Source organism: Octodon degus, unplaced genomic scaffold (genome assembly GCF_000260255.1).
Source record: "Octodon degus isolate 3935 unplaced genomic scaffold, OctDeg1.0 scaffold00218, whole genome shotgun sequence".
Classification (NCBI taxonomy): Eukaryota; Metazoa; Chordata; class Mammalia; order Rodentia; family Octodontidae; genus Octodon; species Octodon degus.
The window spans coordinates 328,337-344,111 of NW_004524794.1; the positions used below are offsets into that span (position 1 = coordinate 328,337).

Here is a 15,775-nt window from a genome sequence, read left to right on the forward strand (position 1 = left end):
TCACCTGAAGGGAAACCCTTGTCCGGTACTGCACACCCCATGGAGGGTATCACTCCACTCTGGGTGTTGCTGGGTCCAAGGGGGCCAGCCAGGGGAAGACACATACCAGCACCATGTGTCAGGGCGTACAATCTACCACGGAGGAGGGCACCTGCGATGGTGCCCTCCCACAGAGAACACGCACTCTCAGATGCAACTCCAGGTGGCTGTAAATTTAATAAATAGGCGCTCAAGGTATAAGGAGCACAGGGCCAGGGCGGTGGGGTATTGCTGCTGCTGGGGTGGAGGGTTTGGTCCTGTCGCCACCTCCCCCTGCAGGGCCCAAACCAAGGCACTAAGTAAGGGGCCCAGGTACACCAGGGGCATTTTGGCCTGGTGGCCTCCCCCCACGACACCTGGGGACCCAGGCTGGAGCAACCTCTGCCTGTAATGGTGACAGGAGGCTGGCTCAGGAACCAGAAGCCCCCTCATCACCTACCCCCCCATCAGCTGCTGCTGGACCCAAGGCTGATGATCAGCTCGAGCTTCTGGCGTAGCTTGTGCTTCCGACAGGAGGCATCTCTGTCCAGGGCGGCAAGGAGCTGGGGAGAGGGGGCCTCTTAGCTAGGCAGGCTCAGAGGAGGGCCACTAGCCCACGTGGGCTCTTCTCTCCCAACTCCGCCTGCCTCAGCTCACCCTCCCGGGCAGCCCCTACTTGCACTCAGGGATCCAATCTCTTCATCTCTGAACAAACCTACTGTTCTATTCATATCTAAGTGTGTCCTACAGCCTCATGCGACCACAGGCAGGGCCTCTGGAGCCAGCTGGATTATAGGCTTCTTAGCTAATTTGCTGTTAGGAGCGCGGTGTGTGGGAAGAGGCAAGCCAGGCATGGCCTGCAAGGCTCTGAGGCACTCTTTTGCTCCCTCATCTCTGCTCCACCATCAAGTTGGGAGCAGCTCTCCTCCACCAGGCCGCTCTGCCATGCCCTTCTGCCTTGATCCCAGCTGACCTTGGACTGAAATACAAGCCCAAATAGGCCTCTCCTCCTTCACAAGGCAGGTGAGGCGAAAGGGATGAGGACACCCTCCATCCTCTGGGAAACCCGCCCCTCCACCTACGGAACTGTCCTCTCTGCTCCAGGCCGCCATCAGCCCCTCCAGAGTGAGCCATTCCTCACCCACCTGTTCCACCCACCCCCGCCTTGTCCAGGTCTGTGTCCTGGAGCCGACCCCCGGTTGCAGTCGCACACTCCGTGCTGGGGCTGGCTGCCCCGAGGACCCCCCGCACTCCCGGCCCACAGGACTCCGCTGGCACAGTGGGCTTCCGTGCAGCCCTCTGCGAGCTCTGCTGCCTTCTCAGCTGTGGGGCGAGGCTGGCACTCGACTGGGGCCCCAGCTCAAGGCTTGCAGTGCCACCTAGTGGCTCGTAAAGGCACATCTCAGCCCCAGTCCCTCCCTGGAGCGCCAGACTCCCTCCCACCAAGCGCCTGGCGTCACCTGAATCCCACTCAGATGAGGCTCAGGGCTGGGGCCTAGCCTTCCCACTTCACTCTCATGTGCATCCCTAACACTGTCCGGCCTCCCACCCCGCAGGTCTCTGCAGCTTCCCCCTGCCCTCTTCCTTGCCAGGACCACTGGGTGGTTCTGAAGACCCTTGTTAACCACGCCATCCTGAGGCCTCTCCACCCAGTCTTTCCCCTACAGGGAAACAGGAATGGACCCCATCCTGCCAGCTGCTTGGGCACAAACCCTGCAGTTATCCCTTGACCCCTCCCTTTTCTGGCCCACATCCAGTTTCTTGGTCAACATGAATTACAAAGTCCAGACTTTTCCAACCCCTGCCAACTGACATCTTAAACTACAGACCCTAGAGGCCCTACAAAGGGCTGGTCCTTCTCTCATAACTCAGCCCACCCCTCTGTGGTCCAGCCAGGTCCTGAGCTGGATTTGAACTTGGTACCCTCCTGTATCCCACAAGTCCCAGCATCCATGACAGTACCACCTGTGCTGGCCATGGAACCTGCTAGGAGAGGAACTATAAACAAGAGACTGGCTCTGTGTCCCCTGCGCCCCTCCGTCCTATCTGCCCCATTGTGGCACTTTGCAAGTGTTCTGTGCCGCATGCTCAAGCCACGCACACAGGAGCAGGAGCCTGTGGGTTACAGTACACACCTCCTGGCGGTACTTGGTAACGTAGAAGTAGAGCTCACTGAGCGCACTTAGGACATTGAAGTCACTGGCGTGCAGACGAGACTGCTCCACCAGATAGGCGTCCATGTCCTGGTCACTGATAGCCGCCATCTTCGCAATGTCTCGGTAGTACCTGTTGGGACCCTGCGTACGTCAGCCAAGCCCGCTGCCCTCCCTGCCCTGCCAACCTCTGGGGCTCTCCCAGGGCGCACCTCTCCACCCAGCTCTTGTAGTTGGGGATGTCCTTGGCATAGAGCAGCTTGTTGGAGGGCGAGTCCTTGCCCAGGCGGTGCTCCGACGTGGAGCACGAGTCCATGAAGGTCTGGGCCACCACCGACAGGCAGGCGTCTGTGATGCTGTTCTTGTGGATATCGAACACGAACTGGGGGTTCTTGATCACGTTCACCCAGAAGCGCAGGGGCAGGCTGCACAGAGAGAGGGACACGCGGCGAGGCTCCCAGGGGCTCTCCTGCCGCTGCCCCCCACAGTCCACATGTGTGGGGTGGCCCACTTCTCGGCCTATGCCAGCACTGCTATGGTTTAGGGCAACCAGCTGGTCCTGGCTTGCTGCGAGCCTTGCGGCAAGGCAGCCCACAGCTAAATGGCACTTCTGAACTCAAAAGGAACCAATCTCCTCTGTGGCCATGGTCACCACTGGTGCCAGAACCCTGTGCATAGCCCTGACACCCCAGGCCTCACAGTCAGCGCAGGGCCAGCCCCCGTCAATTGCCAGCCTCTCCTGCCCAGCATCCCCGCAGGGCTGGCAGCAGCGGCACAGCTGGTACCAGTTGCTCTTCCAGGTGTGGCGCACGTCAGGGTCGCTGATCTGCCGCTGGTCAGCCTGCTCATCCAGGAAGTCGAACATGTACTTGATGGCCAGGGGCAGTGCTGAGCCCCGGTGGGCCGTGCTGAACACGGTCTCAAAGAGGTCATCTACAAACTTCTGCAGTGTGCCCTGTGGGAGACAGCAAGGCCAGCGTGCTAGGGGGATCCAGGCCAGAATACTCCCAAAGCCTACCAGGCAGGAATAGAAAGGCTCTCCAGAGAGAGGGGCTTCCCAGTATGGCCAGTGCCTCTAAAGGGACCTAGTCTGCACCTCAGACCTGAGGCCCCAGAAAAAAGTGACCCCTCGCTGGGAAGATCAAGACAGCCCCAGGACCAAGGGTAGGCTCAGAGGCCTCTGGCAGTGACTAAGAGGCATGGGGCAGGCCCGCACCTTGGTGGCCAGCAGACGGGTTAGGTAGATCTCTGAAACCATCTTGCTGCCACGGTCCCCCTCCCGGTGGTCAGCATGGTCGTGGTTCTTCACCAGGTGCCACAGCTTGGTGCCTGTCTCCTGGTCAGGTGTGATCATGGGTGCCCGTGAGCGGAGGCTGTCAGGGCTGCTGGTGGTACGGAGCAAGCTCTCTGGGCAGAAGACAGAGAGCTTAGGCTGCTGGGGCTACTGGTTGTTACCTGGCCTCTTGCCCAACCAAGGAGTGCCAGAGTCCCCAAGGTGGAAGACGTTTACCATAACGGCTGAGGGAGCGAGTGAAGGTGAAGGAGTTGGCCATGTTGTAGGCAGACACTTGTTTGGGCACCAGGGCTACTAAGGAACCATCTGTCACCTAAGGGTCACAGAGACAGACAAGAAACAATGTAGGAAGCCTGGAGGCCACCAATAGATTGGATCCTTCTGTGTGTATGAGAGGCACTCTGGTGAGGACAAGGACAGGGCCGGGGCCCACTACCAACCCCTCACCTGGTAGTGGGCCAGGGAGTTGACCCTCTTCCAGTCACACTCGATCTTGGTGGTGACATCCTCATCTTGGAGAATGATGCGAGCCATGCGGCCCTGGCGCCACTCTGTGGACGGAGGCAGCCCTCAGTGCTGGGCCTGCGTCTCAGGGGGCGGAGGGTGCAGCGGGGCTGAGGACTCACCCAGGTCCATGTCTTCAGCTTTGGGGCGCTGCGAGTAGGGGATGCCCTTGTACACGGCATCCAGCAGCTTGTCTTTGGCCTGGGTAACACTGTCACAGTTGAGCACCTTCACAGGAACCTGGCTGCTGCCCTCACTCTCTGGGCACACACAGTGCAGCGTCTGAGGGGCCAGGCAGGAGTGAGCAGGCTGGTGGCCTCTGCTTCCCCCCCGCCCCAGTGCCCACTGGCTCACCAGCGTCCTGTAGTCGATCTGCTGCCGGATGAGCTTGTCCTCGCTCAGGGAGTAGCGGGCCTCACCCGTGATGGCATCAATGGGGCCCTTCTCCATCTGCTGCTTGATGGCGCAGTACAGCAGGAAGAGGGGCTCCCCCGCGCACTCCTGTGGCGGTCAGCACAGCTTGCTGCCTGCCCACATGCCCAGTGGCGGCTGCCCCAGACTGCCCACCCTGCTGCCTAGCCCCCAACACACCTTCAGGAATTTGTGCAGCAGGAGTGTGAACCAGTTGGTAAGCATCTTCTCGGCCACCGACTCAGTCCTGGGGCAAGAGAAGGGGCTCAGGCCCAGGGTCGGGGTCGGGACGGCGCGGACCGAAGGGGTGGGCAGGGCCAGTGGGGTTTCTGTACCTGCGCAGCAGCAGCTTCGGATGGTTCTTGCTCTCCAGGTTCTTCTCTATGAGGTCAGCCAATAGCTGCTTGAGCAGCCCGGTGGCATAGTCAAGCCGACTCTGTAGTGCCACCATGGTAAGTGATGCCACAGTGCCACGGTCACGCATGGAGAAGCTGCTCTGAGCCTCCAGCGTGTGGATGAAGGTGAGCACAAAGGCCCGGCTGTGGAGCAGCTGCCCGAAGAGACGCAGGGCCTTCTCCATGTTGGGCGGGGTCTGGAGGGAGAAGGAGCCTCAGAGCAGGGCAGGCTGGAGGGGGGGGCGTGCTGGCGTGCACTCACATCTAGCTCCTTGAGTACTGGGTGGGCCTCGATGCCCGGAAAGAGCACTCGCACGGCATAGGTCCGGTAGTCCAGGAAGGGGATTTGCACGCCATCCATGTGGTTCGTCAGTTCATGGATGTCTGTCTGCAGCTCCGCAAAGGCTGGGCAAGGGCAGGAGGCGGGGAGTGAGCTGCGCCGGAGGAGGCCCAGCTCCCTCACCAGCCGCCCCCACCTCAGCACCTTCTTTGCACTCCAGTGCTACGCGGGACTCCAGGTTGTCCATCTGCAACTGCAGCCGCTTGAGCGTGCGGTCCGCGTCCTGGGTCTTGCGTTTGTAGGCGACCAGCACAGCGGTGATGGCCACGAGCAGGAGCCCACCACCAACCGCGAGGCCCACCAGAGCCGGCAGGGTTAGCGCCCGCTCAGGTGTGATGTGCAGGGTGCCCAGCCAGAACTCCAGGCCACCCACCAGGACCTGCAGGGACGAGATGTGGTGAGCCAGTGCCTATGAGCACTGGGCTCCCAGTGACCCCGTGCACGTACCATAACAGGCTGGCGACCCGTCTGGTGGGGCGAGTCACACAACAACTGTGTGTCAGACACTGTGAGGGCACATGGCTGGCCCCCGATCAGCACCGTGTAGTTGAGGCGGGAGCTGCCGGCTGCTGCAGGAATCAGGTTCTTACCCTGGAGATGGAGGGATGGAGGACACAGTTGCCCAGGGCTCTCTGGCTCTTTGCTCCTCCTGCCCTGCCCCGCCCCAGTGGCACCTTCAGCACAACGTGGGATCCAGGCTTGACGTCAAGGACCCCAGCAGGCCCAAGAGGCTCAAAGCTGGGGTCAGGGTAGTAGGTAAAGGAGGAGCGGTTGAGGGAGCGGGCTGTCTGCACGTGGTCCAGCAGGAAGCCAAACTCATCCGGATGCTCGCCCTGTGCCCGAGGCTGAGGCCGCCCAAGGAAGATACCAGGAGCCTTACACAGCATGGCCGTATCATTGATCACGTGGCATGTCTGTGGGGGCAAAGGTGGGTGGCCCAGCACGTGAAAGTGAGGGCAGCAGGGGCAGGGTGAAGGCAGCAGGTACTCACATTGGTGGTCTCAATACCACGGTACTTGGCCCGGACCCGGGGCTCCTGGATGGTCAGCAGGTGGGTCCCACTCACAGTGATGGCTGTGCTTCCACTAGGGACAGGATTAAGGAGCACAAGCTTAGAGGGGGCATCACTCAGTGTCCAAGGCTGGGGTCAGGTCCCAGCCCCAAATGCACTCCTGTGCCCAGCGTCTCACTTGATGATACTCCAGGTGGGCTCCAGGCGTGTAACGGTAGGGTCCTGAGTGTAGGTGTAGATGACCCCAGGGCTAGAGATGTTGGCATGGTCAATGGTGAGGGTGATGGGGGCCTGGCTGGGGCCCAGAGTGGAGACGGGGGAGATACACACGATCGCTTCAGCATCTCTCCTATGTTGGCAACAGTGTACTTGGTATAGGCAGTCCAGGGCTTCTGACTCCCAGCCCCAGCCCAAGCCTCTGTCACTGCCCAGCCCACCTGACAAATCGGCATTCGCCATCTCTCACAGTCACTGTGACACTGCTGCCAGCATCCAGAGAGTGGCCAGAAATGGTGAGCCGTGTGCCACCTGAGGCTGGGCCCCGAATGGGACTCACTCGGTCAAAGACTGGGGTCTGGGGAAGAAGCAGCCCTGAGGTGGGGAGGACAGCTAGGCAGGGCCGCCCCTACACCCTCCAATGGGCAGGGGGCCAGAGCAGGTGGGGCCATGCCACGCACCACAAAGCTGTACAACTGCTCAGACTGTGCGCGGAAGTCAGCAGAACAATCGCCAACACAGAGCTCCGCAGGCCCTGGTGGTGGGCTGGGCACCAGCGACTCCTCCATTTCACAGACGATCCTATGGGTCAGAGGAGGTCAGGGCCCACCATGGTCCTGGGACAGGGACGGGATGCCCACAAGGCTGCACTCACCTCTCAGCGCTGACATACTCGGTGGGGATGGAGTTGCAGCGCACGCCAGCCACCCGCAGGCTGACCTCCCGTGAAGCGAGGCCCAAGTTCTCACCCACAATGGTGACCCGGGTGCCCCCCTCCTTGGGCCCCATGAGCGGGTAGATCTGCAGAGCAGCAGAGGTGAGAATTCTGACCCACATTCCCAGTCCCTGGGGGCAGGTGGGGTGGCGCTGACCTGGTTGATGCGGGGGTGGCTGCACCGGGTGCCCTTCTGGCTCGGATGCATCCAGTTGATTTTAGGGGTTGGGCAATGTGCCCGCAGCTGGCACCTGTGCTCCGAGACGCACCAGCCACAGTTGAAGCGAGGGTCAGCTTTGAGACAGAGGCCACAGCTGGGCCGCTGCGCCCAGCACTTGTACAGAAGGGCTGTGGGCACACAGGGCACTGCTGATGGAGCAGGCTGGGCAGAGAAGCGGGTCGTGCTTGGGCAGTGCCAACCCCATCCCATGAACCCCTCACCTCGGAAGCTGGAAGGCTTGTCGATGGGGAAATCCCCATCCCAGACCACAGAGAAGTCCAGCTCAGTGTCGCCATACTCGTCACCTTCATAGGAGTACTGGGGAGATGGACCCGTGAGACCATCTGCAATGAGGATCTCCCCACCTAGATGTCCCTGCCAGGGCCACAGCGGGCTTGTGAAGGTGGGCACTCACCGAGGCATTCTGGCATTGCACACTGCTGCTATTGAAGCGCACAGCAGGCACCCGCTGCTGCCGACCCTGCACCCGTACCACACACTCGTAGTTCTTCTGGCCAGACTGCGGCTGTGGCAGGTTCTTTGCTCGCAGGGTGAGGGGCTGCATGACGCCCACAGGGATCAGGAGGTCCCCACGAGGAAGGAGCTCAGGGCAGCCCTGAGGAAGAGCAGCGTCAGCGGCAACCAGGCCCCGATGATGCTGTGCGGGCAGAACTTGGTGGCACCCAGCACAGCCCTCGTGCAGCATGCTGCACCCGCCTCACCTCAGGGCTGTGGACCCTGCCCTCCTGGAAGGAGCACTCGTGAGGATGGCTGGTACACACGTGGCGGTACTTACACCAGTGGCAGGGGTAGGAGCTGCCCACACAAGACATGCACCTGGAGGGGAAGCAGCATCACAAGACAGTGAAGACCCTACCGCCCTGAGCTGTCCTTGCCTGACACACATGCTGGGCAACCAAGGGAAAAGGTGACTAGAGCCTGCCTAAGTGGCTAGAGCTACACAGGGACAGGAAGCAGGCAGGCCCCTGTGCCCCTGGAGCCAGCCACCCTGGCGTCCTGCAAGGGATAGGGACAGGCACCAGGCCAGGTACTCACGACTGGAGGACACTGCAGTTGTAGAAGACAAAGTCAGCACTGGCAAACTTCACGCCGGTCTCCTTGGCAAGCAGCTGCAGCCGCACAGTGCGTGTAGCCCCTGCAGGAGCCCAGGGGTAGCAGAGACCGAGCCAGGGATAGGAGCCGACCTGCCCCTGCCCCACCCCGCCCCCTAGCCCACCGACCGTGGCCTCTGGTGAGGGCCTGCAGCTCCTGGAGGGAGGGCGAAGGGCAGCGCAGCTCCCCTGATGCCAGCAGGATGGCCTCGTTCTCTGTCCCCTCACCAAAGGCACAGCTCACTCCCGCGCTGAGGTCTGGCACGTTGTGGAGGGCTACGGTGAGCTGGAAGAGGCAAGTGCTCAGAGCAGTGTGTGCCCTGTGACACAGCACGGGCCCCGGCACCCTCTGTGCCACTCACCTGCACCCCAGGTGATGTCACTGACACATTGTTGGGCCGGACTCGCACCTGGACACACTTGCTCAGCTCTGTGGCAAAGCCGTGAGGGGCAGAGGCACCTGGACAGGCTCCTTCCCGGCAGCACCTGCACAAGCACACGTGGTGGGAACCAGGGGAATGGGAATAGACTGCCCAGGTGTCGGTGCCTGGCAACCATAAGGTCGGTCTGCTCCTCTGGGACCTAAGGGATGCCACTCGGGGAGGAGACTACTCATTAGCTGGAGACCTTAGAGGAGCGTGCCACAGGGGAGAAATGGGCCAGGGCGGGGCAGGCCTGGCAGGCCTGTGTCCCCGGAGCACCTCACCTATGCTGCAGCACACACCAGCCACAGTGCGGATCTCCTGAGCCCAGGCACGTCGTGCAGCTCAGGTGCTGCTCACAGGTCTCCACAGGGAGCCGGCTCACCTGGAGAGGGCCCTGTCAGCGCTTGGCCCCCCCCCGCCCCCCCGCCCCCCCACAGCACGGCGGCCCACCTGCTTCTCACTTAGGAGGTAGATGTGCCGGTGGTCAGGGCTGAAGAGCAGATCTCGAAGGATGGGGCTGCCATCCACAACAGGGACCGTCTCATACAGGTGGGCATCCTGGGATCCATCAACCCGCACCTGACCATGAGAGGGGGCGGAGGGGTGATGGGCCAGGCCAGAGCCAGGTACCCTCCTTCAGTGCCAGAGGTCTTCTAGGTTGCAGCGGAGCTGAGGCCAGGGCCCACTGGGGCCTCCCTGACACCCCCAGCAGGAAGATGCCTCTGGCAGACAGAGGCAGCCAGGTTTGAGGCCAGGGAGTGCCACAGAGCCTGGCAGTTTAGGGCGACGGCCCCACCCTGACTTAGTGCACTCACATCTGGCAAGGCAGATGTTTTGAAGGGGCGGTACCTGTGGAGTACATAGCTTCTAGCTTAATAAAGTGGTTACAAATGGCATCTGGGGGAGCCGGGGAGATTGCTCAGTAGAATAAGCGCTTCCGTGGCAAGCGCAAGGGCCTGAGTTCAATCCCCGGCAAAAACAGTGCCATCACCCTGTCTCCTGTCCCTCCATGCCAAACTACCCTCAGTCCCAGAACAGAAGCAGCTGTGGCCCTAGTGTCAGTGATAGAACAAGGGATGAGGACAGTGATTTGCGTGCCTTTCCAGGAAGGTGACACCCTGAGGAAGAGCAGAAAGAGAAAAAGGAGTGAGCTGGAGATGAGGAAGCAGCACACACATGGCCACACTGCTGCTTGGTCCTTCCTTCATAGCACCCGGCACAGGCACATGGCCTCGGGCCCTGCTCTTTGATAGGGAGGCCCCACAGTGAGCACTGGAACTAAGGAGGACCATGCCAAGACCCTCAATTCCTTCAAGTGCATCTGCGAAGTATCCTAGCCTCACCTTCTTTAGACTGCCGCTACGTGTGCCAATGAACACCACAGAGTGCTGGTGGTACGTGTAGGCGGCCACGCTGGCCATGCCATCGGTGCTGTCAGCCAGCAGGGGCAGCCCCTCGATCACGTGCAGGCCACCTAGGGGTTGATTCAGGACCAGCCCGCAGAAGTTCCCATTGATCTGCATGGGCTGGTGAACAGGAAAGCTCTGTGAGGGTCCCTGCCAGACAGAAGCTGCCACAGAAGACTGAGCCCAGACCCTGCCACCCCCCAGCCAGGACTGATGGGTACCCAGTGGGCCAGGGAGAGGGGGAGGGAGGCAGGAGCCTGGGCCTGCAACATAGGACAGACTGAGCTACTATCACCAATGTGAGGTGGAGCAAGGAGGAACAAGTTGGAGATATGTGGAGGGGGGGAGAGGGTAGTGGTGGTCTGCATAGAAAGGACACCTAGCAAAAGAGAGACACAAGAGTGAAAGGCACAGAAAGGAGGAAAGGGTAAGGGTGCTCGTGGGGTGGGGAGAGCTGGGTGGGCCTGGGTGCCCGGCCTGGGCTCACAGTGTTGATGCAAGGCAGTTCCTTGTTCAGGAGCCAGGGCAGGGCCAGCGTGCCCTCCCCGCGGTAACAGGACTGGATGCGGCGCCGGATGTGCGCGTTGATGTTGCTGAGTGTAAAGAGGCAGAGGATGGTCTGCCGAGGCGGGCTGGCCCGGTTCTTTTGGCCCTGGGAGAAGATGGTGAAGAGGACGTCCTCATCGGCTGGCACACCCAGCGCCTGGGCCAGCAGCACGCCGGGTTTGGCCAGGTGGGCACTCTGTACCAAGCGGTACTCCACGCCACGCCAGGAGCAGCCGATGGGGAATTCCACGTATGAGTAGAATTCTGAGTCCCCTGTACACATGCGCACAATCTTGGAGGTGAAGAACTTCTCGCCTGCTGTGTCCAGAAGTGTCTGCTGGGTATCCAGCTGCAGTGTGAGGAAGTACACAAAGGAGGCACTCACGAAGCCATAGATGTAGTAGATGTCAAAGGCAGGGTAGAGTGACAGCGTGTCAGAGGGGATCTTGATCTGCGAGGACACGAACTCGTCCTGGTACACCTAGGAGGCAGGGCAAAGACACTAGCCAATGAAGGCTGAAGCGTACCGTCCCACCATCCCCCCCATCAAGCAGGCTTGCCCCAGCCATGTGGTGAAGGACAGGGATGGCCTCCCTCCAGACAGACCCACAGGGGCTCAGTATTCTGTCTCCATGTCTGCGGTGGTGAGAAGGAAGGAGAGCATGGGGCTAGGCAGGTGGCAGGCCAGGGAGCAGACCACACGGATGGGCACAGACACCCACCAGACTGAACATATCGCTGCTGTCCTCATCCCCAATGAGCTTGCGTGAGCTCAAGGTGGGGAAGTACTCTGATTTGCCGTCCACAGCAGTGCCCACGAACAGCTTGCTGGGCCCCTGGCCCTGCTCCACAATGACCCCAGCCATGGAGTCTGGCTCCTGTGCCCCTGACAGGTAGTGCTCCTTCCGGTGGTGCGGCTCCCCCAGCTTAAAGAGGTCATCCAGGCGCAGGAACTGGCAGATACCCTGCCAGATGCTGCCACAGGCCACCAGGCGACGGGCCGCGTAGTCTATGAGCAGTAACTTGTTCACGTTGTCCACAGGTGCCAGGCGGTGGGCACACACGCGCATGCTCGGGGGTGGGTAGCAACGAGCATTGTCATCCACGGGCCCTGTCACATGGGCCCGCAGTTCAGTCAGGTTGGGGGCCAGCTTGAAAACTCGGTTCACTGCACCCACGAACACTTCCCCAGTCACTCGGTGCACAGCCAGGTGGGTGAGCGTGGTGTCTGTTACCACAAAAGCACGGAAGGGCCTGCCTCCACCCACAACCCCTGCCACTGGGAGAAGGAGCAGCGGGACAAGGCACAGAGGGAGCATGGCCAGCAGCCACTGTGGACAGGCCTGAGGAGAGAGGGAGAGTAGGGGTCAGGGGTCCTGGCAGCTGGGCTCTATGCCATGGGCCAAGGGCACACCCCCACCAGCATGCCAGAGCCCCAGATGGTGACCATGGCTGGGCGCACAAGCCAGGGACCATCAATCACCCCCGCCCCTGCACTGGAGAAGAGCCAGGAGGCCTCGCCTTAGCCAGGCCACACCCAAGGGGCAGCAGAGTCACATGGAGGAAGACAGGCCTCCCGGAATGGAGCTCCCATCCCCACGGAGGGCAGCCAGCCCCAGGGAGAACAGCAAGAATGCCCAGGGCACAGGCTGGGGCAGAGGAGGGAGGCAGAGAACAACCACACGCTAGGGGGCAGCTGTGCCATCCCAGCACGGCACTGCCACCAGAGTCCGGGGACAGAGCTCTGGAGAAGCAGTCTGACTCCTGCACTGTGCATCTATCGCGTTCCGGCCCCAGCTGCCTCCTCCCCCCAGGACACACACAAAGCAAGTCGCGCCTGCCCCCACTCCACACGCCAAGACAGACATTAAGTCAGGCTCTGCTCCAGCACAGATAGACAGGTGCCCAGCCACCCAGAGGCAGCAATGCAGGGCACCCGGAGCCCTGTGATGGGACCCAATGCCCTCAGAGCTGCAGGCTTTGGGGAAACAGGTTGGGGGCTGCAGGGACAGTGCCAGTGCTGGCACTCAGCTCCCTAGAGCCACACCCATCCAGCTCCAGGCTGCAAAGGCAGCAGAGCGGGGCAAAGTGCGCTCCTTCCTCAGTGCCTGAGCCCCATGGGAGACAGGAGGCAGCCACCGTGGGGAAGGGAAAGGTAGGGCAGCAAAGCAAGCAACAGAAGCGAAAGGAAAAGGCACTGGCTAGGAAGTGAGCAGGCCCAGCTCAAGGCTGCAAACTTTGGGCCAAGACTGATCATCTCCGGGGCTCTTTTGTCAGCTCTGCATCCTGGACCCTCACCCAAACACCAAAGAAAGGAAGGCACAAAACAAGAGAGGCTGGACCCTGCCCTCACCTCCACTGCAGCCCGCAGGAAGAGGGCTCTGAGGAGGGGCTGGAGACGAGTCAGGGAGAGTGACCTGGAGAGGGGGTTTGCAGTGCCGACCCCCAGCCCGGCCCCCAGAGTGAGTGGCAACCTCAGACATCACAGGCACAACCCGGGCCCTCAACAGCCTTGCTAGCATAGAAGGCAGTGATGGAGCCAGCCCCGCGCCAGCCCCCCAACAGCCCCACCATGCAGGAGCCCGGCTTGCTCTGCCCCCACAGGGAACCCTCGGCCCGCTGCAGAGTCCATCGTCGCTGGAGGTGCTCGAAGCCATCCTCCGAAACGCTGCTCCTCCAGTACAAAGAGTCCTAGCAGGCGAGTGGGCTGGGCTTAAGGTGGCCGTCCCTACCCACCCAAGGCACAAACGGCGGGACGGGCAGGTGCCAGGAGGCAGGGCTGGGTCTGATCACCAAAAGACAGCCTGACCCCCACGTTGCGCGAGGCCCGGGACTCTAAGCCACCCCCCCCCCAGCCCTGGGTGAGGGCGGAGATGGCGACCACCTACCTGTCCCTCCGCCGCCGCCGGCTCTAGGTATCCTCCCGCCAGCCACGTGGACGCGCCCCCGTGGCCCACACTGCTCCCCCCTCTACGCGCCGCCACCGCCACCGCCGCCGCCGCGCCCCGCGCGCGCGCGCGCCGCCGCCCACACACTGGGCAGGCCCGCGGCCTCCGGGGCCTTTTAAGCCCGGACCGTACCATCGCGCAGGCTGGGGGCGTCCAGGGAGGGCGGCCGGAGAGCCGAGCGGCAAGACGCAGGAGTGGGAGGATGCTCTTCCCCGGGGTCTAGAGCCCCAGTGCACAGCGCAGCGCCTCGAGCGCTGTGTGGAACGCGGCCTGACGGCCGACACCCCTTGCTCAATGGCCGCGTCCTCGGAGCTGTTCCCCCCCCAGTTCCCCGCCGCGGGCCTCGGGCTACCGGGGAATCCGCGCTCCAGTGCCACACCCCCTAAGGCCCGAGGCACGCGCCCGGCCTGCCCCGCCCGGCGCTCGGGAGCGCGCCTAGAGCCACCTGCCGAGAGAGCTCGCTGGCTGGTCCAGGTCTGGCAAGTGCATACCGAATGAACTCAGCCGTCCAACCCGAGATTCCCTTGATGGTCAGTAACGCAGCGTACAAGCGCCTGGCTCAAGGATTCAAGGCCATTTACACCTACCTCGGTCCCCTAGCAATCCTCAGAGCCCTGAGTGGTCTTTTATCCCTCTGCTTTCTTTTCAAGCAGGTTTAGCGAGATCTAAGTCACCTGTCATGTAAATCACATAGAAAATTCATTGGCTTTCAGTATGCTGTATTCACTGAGTTATGCAACATTCACAGCTGTTTAATTGCAGAATGTCTTGGTGTCCCCGAAACAAGCCCTGCACTGGGGCTGGCCACTGATTTTGTACTTTCTGACTTTAGAATTACCTCTTTGGGCATCTCAGACAAATTCAGTTGCACAATATCTATACTCCATCATCAACCAAAACTTCATTTCTTTTTAGGGCCAAATAATATTCCTCTGAATGGATATACCACATTTCATTTCTTTATACATCATGTTTCCACCTTGAGATTTAGTGCAGAAACTGCTAAGAACGTGTGTGGACAATGTTAGTGTGAACATGTTTGCTTGGGTGTACACAGAGAAGTGGACTTGCCCCACTGCTTTTTTTTTAATCGGTTATGGTTTGTGGTACTGGGGATTGAACTAGGCCCTTTGCAGTGAGCTGCATCCCCAGCCTTGTTTTTTAATTTTTTTTGTCCTTGAAAGAAATTTTTTTTTTTTTGGCAGAACCGGGGATTGAACTGAGGCCCTTGTGCTTGTCAGGGAAGTGCTTATTCCACTGAGTCATCTGCCCGGCCCCCCAGCCTTGTTTGTTGACTTTTGTTTTGAGGCAGTGTATTTCTCCTTTTTCTTTTTTTTTTTGGGGGGGGGCAAGGTGTTGCTTAAGTCCCTAAATTGCCTGGGTGGGCTCAAATCTCTGATCTTCCTGCCTTACCCTTTCAGAGTGCTAGGATACAGCAGTGTACCACGACTCCCAGTTTTCAATGAATTTTAAATAAAACTGGGAATTATAAATCATCTAAATTTGAGATCTCTCGCTCTCTGTCTGTTGGCCTGCTCATGGGGAGCAAGGGAGATTTTCATGGTGAGGTCCCAGGTTAAAGAATGCAGGCGCGCAAGACAACATGGAGCACAGCAGGGAGCCGGAGCCAGAGCCACCTGAGTCTTTATTGTATAATTCTTATGCAGGTTGTTATCACATATTTACATCCTTGCATGGTGCTATAACTAGTGCTTGTGTGCTTACCTGTGCTATGTCATGGTTACAGACCTGTACCCACTCACAGCCTGTGCTAGATAGGCTGGCTCACATCCTCAGGTGAGCCTGAAGCAGTCTGGGTGGTACTTGAGATTGAACCCAGGACCTTGTACAGACTGGTGAGTGCTCTGTCCTGGAGTACAATCAAGCCAGGTATTTGATTTAATTTTTTGTGTCTCCTACCTAGACCTCTGGAGTAGCTGGGACTGCGCACCTGTGCCACTATGCCCAGCTCCCAAGTTAGATTTTCTCCCCCTTTCCCTCCCCCTCTCCTCAGAGCCCTGCATGGTTCTCTCTCTCTCTCTCTCTCTCTCTCTCTCTCT

General features: G+C 60.4%; 1 protein-coding gene across 3 annotated transcripts; it reads right to left on the bottom strand.

Moving 5' to 3' along the window:
- Nucleotides 1-210: 210 nt before the first annotated feature.
- On the bottom strand, nt 211-13,754 carry Plxna3 (plexin A3). Of its 3 annotated transcripts, none has more exons than XM_004645081.2 (33): nt 13,656-13,753; nt 11,490-12,110; nt 10,709-11,248; nt 10,159-10,341; nt 9,266-9,394; nt 9,097-9,197; nt 8,753-8,876; nt 8,520-8,676; nt 8,335-8,434; nt 8,001-8,115; nt 7,694-7,894; nt 7,500-7,596; nt 7,216-7,406; nt 6,999-7,144; nt 6,805-6,925; nt 6,565-6,701; nt 6,306-6,476; nt 6,107-6,200; nt 5,790-6,029; nt 5,563-5,706; nt 5,260-5,494; nt 5,038-5,180; nt 4,716-4,972; nt 4,561-4,627; nt 4,324-4,470; nt 4,092-4,251; nt 3,913-4,016; nt 3,682-3,778; nt 3,388-3,578; nt 2,957-3,126; nt 2,384-2,596; nt 2,154-2,304; nt 211-581 (listed from the first exon to the last, which is right to left on the bottom strand). In XM_004645081.2, exons 2-33 carry the CDS (start codon nt 12,084-12,086, stop codon nt 486-488), a joined length of 5,619 nt encoding a protein of 1,872 aa, XP_004645138.1. In that variant the 5' UTR covers nt 12,087-12,110; nt 13,656-13,753; the 3' UTR covers nt 211-485. The 3 variants fall into 3 exon arrangements, with proteins under 3 accessions (XP_004645138.1, XP_023561114.1, XP_023561115.1); XM_023705346.1 differs by lacking the exon at nt 211-581 and adding an exon at nt 591-2,001 and having other exon boundaries at nt 13,656-13,754; XM_023705347.1 differs by lacking the exons at nt 211-581; nt 13,656-13,753 and adding exons at nt 591-2,001; nt 13,121-13,141.
- Nucleotides 13,755-15,775: the final 2,021 nt, after the last annotated feature.